This window comes from Artemia franciscana, chromosome 6 (assembly GCF_032884065.1).
Source record: "Artemia franciscana chromosome 6, ASM3288406v1, whole genome shotgun sequence".
In the NCBI taxonomy this organism is placed as follows: Eukaryota; Metazoa; Arthropoda; class Branchiopoda; order Anostraca; family Artemiidae; genus Artemia; species Artemia franciscana.
The window spans coordinates 40,196,355-40,207,053 of record NC_088868.1 but is presented as its reverse complement, the minus strand read 5'-3'; the positions used below and the strand labels follow the sequence as shown (position 1 = coordinate 40,207,053).

At 34.9% G+C, this 10,699-nt stretch overlaps 1 protein-coding gene across 2 annotated transcripts in view; it reads right to left on the bottom strand.

The window, feature by feature from the left end:
• Positions 1 to 2,617: 2,617 nt before the first annotated feature.
• LOC136028426 (uncharacterized) overlaps positions 2,618 to 10,699 on the bottom strand; it is a 48,915-nt gene continuing 40,833 nt past the window's right edge. For both annotated transcript variants that reach the window (XM_065706265.1, XM_065706266.1), the window contains exon 4: positions 2,618 to 4,897. In XM_065706265.1, the coding sequence (XP_065562337.1) occupies positions 4,642 to 4,897 (256 nt within the window). In that variant the 3' untranslated portion in view covers positions 2,618 to 4,641. The remainder of the gene's footprint in view (positions 4,898 to 10,699) is intronic.

Here is a 10,699-nt window from a genome sequence, read left to right as displayed (position 1 = left end):
CCACATAACTCAACCACCGAAACTCGACCACCAAACAACTCAACCACTCTGAAAGCAACTATAACTTAGCTACCTTAAATTCAACCAACAAACAGCTCTAAACCATCAAATCAACCTCAAAACAACTCAACCACCGCATAGTTTATTTACGATATAACTCAACAACCACATAACTCAGATCTGTTTCATTTTTTTTGTCTCGTGAAAGATCCTTAACAATATTATTTAGGAAAAGAACAAAAAATGAAAGATTGTAATTGGAGCAATTTTTCTGAAGATGAAATCGCACCTCAAAGAGAGAAAAACTTGTTTACGGAAAACAAATGCGTTTGGGCAATTAGTATTTATTTTTCTGCTATTTTTAATAAAATCTTTAGCTACCGTGAATGTTTTATCTTCTAAAAACGTCCTCATTTTCCATTTGAAGCTGTTCCCCTAAGAGATTTCTAGTTGACACAAGGGAAGTGGTTGCTGTTTGATAAATGTTGCACTTTATTTGAAAAGTTTTTGTACTGATAGGATCACAGGGTGTGAATGCTCTCCAAGTTTTGTGATTGATGAACAGATCTGAATTATACAGCGGTTCAGTTGACGGGGGGTTGAGTTAAGTGGTGGTTGAGTTGATGATGGTTTTCAGAATGGGTGAGTTGATTGGTGATCAAGCTGAGGGCGGTTGAGCTGTTTGGGGGTTGAACTTAAGGTAGTTGAGTGGAGGGTGGTTGAGTTGTGTGTTCACTGTATCATATACTTTTTGTCTGTAATTCAACAGACACAAGCTTTCAAACGAAAGTATACTTTCGGATCAAACCTTAAAGTTTAAATCAAGGATGGCAAAGCTTGTTCAGCTCTTGGCTTGTTTCTATATCCGGTCCAATTTTAAGAACTGGATATAGCTAACTTTAAATAGCTGACCAAGGAAGAAGACGTGGCACCTTAAACAAAAAAAGTTTCATATATCCTAGAGTGGCAGCAAAATCAGCTGTAGATCAAATCTCTACCAACAACTTGCTGAGATTTGTTGAAATAAAGAATATAAAATAGCCACGAAAGCAAAGAAGAAAGCCAGAAACTGATTCCCGAAATATCCTTGTTCTGAAACATGTTTAGTGTTAAGAAAATCAGAATCAGTTAAGAAGATCGCTGCAAGGATATGAAGGCTAGTACAGATCACCTGCCAATGTCGTATATTGCATCTTCATTATCACACAAACAAGGATTATTTTTCAGGGAAGTTTATTTTATATTTTCGAGTGTGGAATATTTTCGTCTTTTAAAGAATTATTATTATGTTTTAATTATTAAGTATTTTGTCAAAATTCTATGCGTCTGAACTTACGATTAAATTAGACTAATTAAATTTTGAGAACTGACTGAGTAATTCATTAATGAGTGGGCTAGATAGGTTAGAGTGGTTCTAAAAGAAAATAAAGCAAATCACATGTTAAGACTTTAAATTCTTTCACTATAAAAGGGAATATGTCCGATATTTATATGGATTTACTTTACAAATTAAAAGATAAAAAATTGAGGTCAGGGTTTACATTCCTTGTGAAACACATTTTTTGGTGACAAGTCTGTAGCTGCAACTTGCACCGAATTGAAAAGCTGCCTATTCGTTGGATTCATTAGTTTCAGATACATCTATTCACCAAGCCAAAATTATGACATTAACAAAACATTTTATTACAATTTGATTAAACTTGCACAGAAAAAGGAAAAGTCACTCTTGCGGCTTAAGAGGTCAGAACGGTAGTAATATCCGTTTGCAAATTCTGACAAAAGGATTTACTTTAATATGTTATGACTTTTAAACATACTATTGTCATATTTCCCTGTTACCACGAAACAGAATTGTGAAAAAAGATAGTAAGTTTGTGAAGGCAAAAAATGACGAAGCGACGTAGTTATGGCAATTCCGGCTGGTATTCTTACTGAAAGTGAAACTTTCTGAAAAGGATGTTAGTTCCAGTATTTTTGCTGGGATGAGCATGAGTGGTCATTATCCAGATAGTCAAGTGGCATGGGCTATATTATATTTTTCTCCTATATTATTTGGGGGAGGGCAAATGCCCCCCTCCCCAAAAGATAAATAAAACAACGCCTCTGTCTGTGAAATCTTCCCAAAATGTATCTTAAAAGCGATATGGCGACCAAACATACGAATTTGGACTTCACACCCAAAACAGAAATCCCCCCCCCCCAAATGAAGCAGTTTTTCATCAAGCTGCGCAAAAGCTGCCTGCAAAGCCAAGTTTGATCCCTGTCAGAATGTAGCTCTAGCCACTTGAGGACGAAGCATCAGCTAACACTCCTCTTTTGTCCTAGTTTGCCTATAGTTTCATATTGTCGATCTTCCAAAACTTATTCAGCAAATCTCATTTCAAAGTTTAAGTGAAAAAAGTTTTTAAATCCTTCGAGCAAATCTTAAACATTGATTATTAAGTAATCTGAGGTAATGAGTAAATATACTTTCAGGCAATTATCAAAATTCACCATTTTTTTTTTTAAACCGGTAGATCTTTTGTAAACTTAAACAAACCCCATTGAATCCCCAACCAATTGAAATGAATATTTTCCATTTCTTTTCTAACTATCCATAGACTTAAAGAACAAGTACTTTCTGAGTATATAAGTGTATTTATGAGTAAATTATAAAAAGTTGCGAGTATTAAATAAATATAGATTTTTCAAAGACAAGTTCCAAAACACCGGTATCAGTAAAAATTCACAGAAACAAAGAAAAGACAGAATAAACGTGACCTTGAAAAACAATTTTTAAATGAACATATTTTTTTACTGAATTACTCTGATTATTTTTTAATTGTTCATCTTCATTTTCTTTTAAGCGTTCTTAATAATTTGTATACAACAAATCCTACTCAGTGCTTCAACTATTCTTCAATTTATTATGGGTTCCCTTGAGTTTCCAGAAGAATAAATTTGTAGAAATTTTTCTGACATGTATGGTTATCAAAAATTAACGTTACAAAAAATTCCGAATTTGTAGCCTATTTAATGTTAACGTCCGTGTATGTAAGTTATTTTTTGTTAAATTTCCAAGAACCCCAGTCACCTTATCCAGTAGGTTATTCTTGGGATTCGAGAACATTTACTTATATTACATCCCAAACTCCAACTGGACACAGGGTTTCATCAACAAGATCGGAAGAGATCTCACGCTGCAATCATTGATCAAACATGTGATAAAATGCTGCAGCTGGAGATACCTAGGACACACCATCTAAACATTTATAAACCCACCTCCCAAAGCTGTCCTCCAGTGGTAGTTTGTAGGATCCAAAAGAAAAGGTAGGTCAAGAAAACGTGGGCTGCAGCACATCTGATGACAGAATGGTAGTTCTTTTTGAGTACCACAGGCCACCAATTGTCTTTTGACTAAATTCAGAGAAACCCCCAAAAATAAACAGGAATGGAAAACCACAGGGTAACAGAGCACCACAGGATTTCAGTTTTTTTTTTAATATTTTTAGTTCAAGGGCCACTACTCTTCCACTTTTTCTTGCATAAGGTAGGTTTAACGCTACCCATTTCCAGCCACCAAAGCTTCAAGGGGTAGCTTCATCCTATATACAGAAAAATTTTGTATGCTCTTAGAATAACTAAAAGAATACGCAGATACAAAATACGAAGGTACATTTAGCTGATCACCTTTTCAAAACTTAAACGTCGTAAGTCAATAAGGATTTACGCTCTCAGCCCAAAATATCAAGAACTTGAGACAGGTTTCTTTAGGAATAAGTTCAGTTCAGGACTCTTTCTCCATAGGGGATTATTTGCAGCAAGTCTCAACAGAAAAAACTACTAGTCGCTGGGAAATAACTCGGGGGTGGGGAGTTGAGGATTTTGCGCCCGAATTTTAAGACGAATTTACGGGTCAGAGATTTTTTTATAGATTTTTAGGAGATATAGTCATTTTATCCGCATTTTACTACCAATTTGGGAATCAGAGAAATATTTAAGGGGCTCGGGGAGGCGTTGAGACCCGATATACAACACTAAGAAAGAAGAGTTTAAAGAGGAGTTTAATTTCCATTTTGAATTTATTCAAAGTGTAATTTAGAAAAATATAGTTCTTCATTTAAACAGAAATCCCTTGAAAGGTCAACTGAAAATGTAAATTCAAAATGGAAATTAAACTCCTCTTTAAACAAAAATCCCTTAAAAGGTCAACTGAAAATATAAACTCAAAATGGAAATTGAACTTCTCTTTAAACAAAAATCCCTTAAAAGGTCAACTGAAAATATAAATTTAAATGGAAATTAAACTCCTCTTTAAACAAAAATCCCTTGAAAGATCAATTGTGAAAATTCATCTCTGAATTTTTTTTTTAAATAAATCAGTATTTAAATTCTTGAAAAGAAATTTACATATCCAAAGACAAACAAAATATCTTTTTAATGACGATGAATTGAACACCACCACAACAGTCTAATTCAAATTCTTTGAATTCGATTCAAATTTCGTTTTTGACTATTGAATTACAATTGTATCCTTTTCTACTATAAATTTTTACATATCATTCCTTAGTTTCGTTTTTCCGCCTTTTTTGACCCACCACGGAACAATGAAGTTTTTTTTTCGTTTTTTTTCTTAGCATATGGAGTCGAATAATAACAAAGTCACAGTTCGTTGTCAAATACTTCAACACTACTACTGGCATCTTCTGCACTGGAGTCTCTCTTTTCATTGTTATCATCAAAATAAATAGTTTGTTCAGTTTGTGGAGACTTGCTCCATTTTTTGATAACCTCAAAGACGGAAAATGGACAGCTTCGGAACTGACGTCCACAGCCTTTTGCTGTCGCATTTCTCATACGGCCCACCTTTTCGGCTTCTAGGTAGTCATGAAGGAATTCATTCTCTCCTTGTTTAGGACTGAAAAAAAAAATCAAGTTAAGATAAAGCAGAAAATACAGTCTAATACTTTCTTACAGGCAAAAAAGAGTACATTATCAAACTAAGAAAAAAAAACAGAAAAAAATATAGCTTATCCGGTTTCCAAAGGCTAGTAGAATTTTTTCGAAGTTCCAATAAAAAGTCTAAAAATTAAAGCATACAAAGTGGCAACCAGCCCATTGCTAGACGAGGTGATTCTTCTGCAAAACAAAATATTGTAAGACAAATTGAACGCGTGAAACTTATGCAATTAAATTCAAAAGCATCTCAATCTATCACGAAAGTAAAACAGTTCAAAATAGGGATGAAACCTTTTTATTGACAGTGAATAGATATAAAATTATTTAACTGGATATTTCGAACACATATACAGTGTTCATCATCAGCAGTAAAAGTAGAGCATCATCATCAGCAGTTTTACTGCTGATGATGAACACTATATATGTGTTCGAAATATCCAGTTAAATAATTTTATATCTATTCACTGTCAATAAAAAGGTTTCATCCCTATTTTGAACTGTTTTACTTTCGTCATGGAAAGGCAGTGTGGTCTTCGCAGTTATCATCTCAATCTATCGCCACAAGACAGCTTAATTGAAACCACACGGAACGATATAATATGACATGTATAATAGAATATGTGATTCCAAACAATAGACAATCTAAAAATACTGTTGCAATATGGAGAAAAAGAATATTTTAAATAGAGACTAGACGGACGAAGCAGAAGACTGTCTCTGAGATAAGTCAGTGCCGAATTTAACTTTTTTCTTGGGAGAGGTGATCATGTATACTTTTCCGCTCCCCGCCATGCCAATGATACTACAAATGTTACAATTGTCGTATAGAGCGAAAGCTGAATGTATTTCCTGGAAAAATAAATGGTATTTATTTATTATATATACTATTTATCTAAAAGGCTGGTTTGAAAGATGTATAACTTTATTTATTAAAAAAGAACTTCACTCTCACAAATAAAGCCTAAGGCATCAGACCAGCTAAATGACAGTGGGTTAGATGAATAGAATGTGGAGTGTAATTTTTATGAAATGCATATATTCATAGTAGAATTGTAATATAAAACACAAAAATGTACTAACTACATAATCCGAATACCAAATATGGAAATGCATTTTTTTTATTCAATGTTTCTTTCAGGACTGAATAAAGATACAAAGACTTTATTTGAAATACTGTAATTTTATTTGCTTTAAATACCCCCTTTCTAGCTTTTTGCAACAAACCTGATGCAGGGATGTAATTTACTATAGGGTAGGCTGGGCAACTGCCCCTCCCAGACCTCGGTTTGTCCCCTCCAGACCTCATTTTGCCCTAAGACAGTTCTTTAGTGCATATTTTCCTTTATAGTACTATAAAGTACCTTTATAGTACTTTTAAAGTACTAAATAGTACCTTTATCGTACCAAACGGCTTATATTTTTAGTCTTTACTGTCATTGTCACTTGATTTGAAAAAACTGGCTCAACTTTGCCCCCTCCCTCTCTAAGATTTTGACAAAATTAAGCCCCTGATCTGATATCTTTTTTTAATCTCGGAAGTGCAAGAAAAAATTTCGTGCGCACAAAAGCCTGTGGCAGTAATCAAAACGGGTAGTTGTTGTTGTTTAGGTTTTGATGCGTTCAACCAATGTCATATGGGTTCGTATCACTTGGTTTATGAGTGCCTTCTTTAATCACTAGGTTGTTTGGGTGTCACTTCAGTCAATATTCACTGAACTAGATTATGTACCACCTTACTTGATATTTGTAGGTGGTTATTCACCTGCAGCAACTGCCTGCGCCAAAAAACCGAAATCAAAATAATGCAACTATGCTTTGTCGTACAGCAATTAAATTAAAAACAAAACACAATTATAACAAACAAAACATTTTTACATTATATCCTGTCACATACTTCCAGATATAAAAATTTAATCAGATAAAATAATGATAATACAAATAAATAAAATTGTGAATATAATAGCTCTAAAATAAAATTATACAGGAGAGGGCATCATGACCTGTAAGATTAAAACAATATAGGGCCATTGAATACTTATCCTGCTATATATAAAGATTAATTACAAGCAACAATTGCCTGCATTTATAAACACGAACCAAAATATTGCAAATGTACTTTATCAAACATCAATTATAATGTTTATGCAACTCAATTATAATAAATAATACAAAAAAATTGTCAGCTGTCACCCAAATCAATATAAAACAAATTTTTTAAGTCGTCAGTTCGGCTTCAGACCTGGTCATTCAACAGAAGCCGCTTGGCAACCATAAGCTTATTCATCAACAGATAACTTGACTCAGGTCTTCTGCCAGCTGCTATATTGATTGACATCAAGAAAGCATTTGACAGTATGGATCACACAATCTTACTGGGAAAGCTGCAACATATTGGAGTGAGAGGGACAGCCCTACAATGGTTTGAATCTTACCTTCAAAATAGGATCATCTACATTAGTGACGACACATGATCTACATTAGTGACGACATGGGTGGATGGATTCCAACAAACTTGGCATCAATGTCAAATAATCTTGCATCCTATTATTTTCTAGGGTAGGAACCCGGCAATAACAGGAATTGTGACGTCTCGTGGAAAGGTTCAATGACCAGCTAATGGATGTGCAAAACATTTAGGAGAAATAGCGGACGAAAACCTTTCTTTCCTTCCTCACATCCATTCATCCATGCTGTAGAATTAAAGCTTTGAAGGAATCTGGGTATCATGAAGAAACTGAAGCACACATTCCCACGTAAAACCCTTACCCTTCTGTACAATGCGCTCATTAAGCCCACTCACAGTATTGCGCAATGGTATGGCAGTCAACCGTTCAAATCCCATCTAAGAAAACTGCATTGCATCCAACAAAATACCTGAAGGAATCTGGGTATCATGAAGATACTGAAGCACACATTCCCACTAAAACCCTTACCCTTCTCTACAATACGCTCATTAAAACCCACTTACAGTATTGCGCAATGGTATGGCAGTCGACATTCAAATCACATCTAAAAAACGGGATTCCATCCACAAAAACTCCTTGAAGATCATCAAATACACAGAAGATTATCTCTCGCTGAAATCGCTGTTTTAGCTTTCCTACTTGATTTTTGCTTTCGAATTCCTTTAGAAGTTGCTTCCACCCCCATTTAGGAATCTATTCTGTTTGGTAGCCAAACAGCATCTTCCAATTACAAGACTATCTGTACGGATCCACATTCGACATACGCCAACACTGAGGTTGGATTTTCCGCCAGACATCGTCTGTGCTAAGGCTTAAAATACCCTCCCGCTTGAACTGAGAGGTAGAAGCTCCCTTGGTTGTATCAAAAAGAGAATAAAAAATTATCTTGTTTTGAAATAGTTTAAAGAAGAATTTAAATAGATAAGAGATTTTAGCCATTATTGAGTATTTTTGTGTGTGTGGGAATTGGAGTGGTTTGTTCCTGGATGAAAACATGGGGACTAGTAAGGATGTTTTTGTTGGTAGGGGCCATGGTTGTACCGAGAAGTGGAGGGAGAGCCATAGTACCTATTTAGTTTTGAGGCGATAAGGGACTCAGCATGCATTTTTGCATAGAGACGAGAGACTATGTATATTATAACTGTTATAACTTTTTTTTAATAAACCTAAGTGAACTGAAAAAAAAACATAAAATCGCAAAGAAAAGAAGAAAAGGATAATAAACAGCCAGTGAAAAAAAAAATAAAATTATGCAAAAATTTCTGCCAAGACCTCCACTTGACCGCCCTCAGTGCAGAATAAAACTGATATACATTTAAAAAGCTAGACCTTAAAACAAAACACTAAACTAAAATAGGATGACCCTTTCTGAGTTGAAAAAATTGACAAATTATACAAATATTTTGGTCAAGACCTCCACTTGATCGTCCTCAGTGCAGAATAAAACTTGCCTTAAAGGCCTTTTTGTAACTGGTTCAATACTATTATAAATAGGTTTAGAAAAGTATTTTCAATTAAATTTGAGCATTAAGAATTTAGCGAATTCTCTCCCAAGTCCCTATTTAAAAAAATATTATTATTTATTTTGAGACTAACTTTGATTGATTCCTAAACCACCTGTTTCATCCCCAAATCAATACTAACTAGACCTACGTTGCCTGGGCAACGTGAAGTGTTGCGGCAACCTTTGTCCGGCTTTGCCGATTAAAGTGTTGCGAGAGCAACACTTTGGTTTTGTTTCTTCGCTATCGGTTAAATGCTGAAGTTGTCAGCCTATCGAAGCTTTTAAAACAGTATGTTCAAAGAAGAACGCAATCAGTAATCACATGATCACACCCCAGCGTTGAAAAAACAACAACAAAAGAATATTGAAAGAAAGGACTAAATTGACTTTGCAGCCAGTTGAACATTATCTTTTTCAATCGTAGACATCGTAACGGATTAAAACTAGGAACAATATCTTGTATAATCTAGTTGGTATTAATTATAAAACTATCCGGAGCTTTTCAGGATCAAAATACCATAGATGACATTCTATTAATTATTGCGAAACTACCTCATTGTTTTGTATTATCGTTTGTACCCGTTGCGTAACATCTTAATTCTAGGTTACAGTGATTGATAGACCATCGATATGAACTTTCTTACCGACAGATTTACAGGGATCGAATACAATGTGCACCAATTTGGACAAATTTCTAGCCTAAAGTGAACCGATTTTTACTTAAAAGTCCCTCTCCCGAGATAGACATCAAGTTCAACCGGAAACAAATAATGGGTACACCAACAAGCAAAAGTTGCAAACTCCTCATCTCTAAAAATGATTGTAACCTAACAGCCGATTATTACTCACTAGGCCCCTAAATGTCACTTCGCAGCCGGTTGAACTTTATCCTTTTCAATCGTAGACATCGTGACGGATGGAAACTTGGAACATTATCTTATGTAATCTAGTTGGTATTATAAAGCTATCTGTAACTTTTCAGGATCAAAATACCATCAGGGACCCATAAATTTCCTGTAATGACTCGCCATCCAGGATCGTTTATTATTGGATGGCCAGTCATTACAGGAAATTTATGGGTCCCTGATTCCATAGATGTGTACCAATTTGCACAAATTTGTAGCCCCTCGTGAGCCTCCTCTAGCAACCGATTCTTACTTACAAGTCCCTCTCCCAGGATATACATCCAAGTTCACCGGAAACAAACAATGGGTACACCAACTAGCAAAAGTTCCAAACCCCTTGTCGCTGAAGTCATTGTAGCCTAACAGCCGATTATTACTTACAACTCCCCTACATGTCTTACAATCGGGAACCAAGTTGTTCTTACCATCAATTACACCAGAAACAGATAATAGGTACACCAATCAGCAAAAGTTGCAAACCCCTCATTGCCAAAGATGATTATAAGCTAATAATCGACTGTTGCTTGGAAGTCCCCTACATATCTATCAATTGGTATCGGCCTATTTTTGGTTCAAGTGTGTACCTTACCACTGAAGTTGTCAACCCCTTGAAACTTTCAAACTAGTGTATGTCATGAAGGAATTTTTCTAACAAAAAATAGATGACATATACTTTGATCAGCTCATCAAGGTCTATCGATTGTCATTGAAAAAAAAATTCTACCTGTCTTAGTTCAAAAGTTGACTTTTTTGCCGGAGGCCAACTTTCTAACACCACTACTTAGAAAGGAGCAAAGGATAAGCTCTAATTTCTTTAGCAATGAGAGAACTTTTAAAGTTTAAGAGGTATATCTGATACCATTTCTCTATTGCAATCCCAAGTAGAA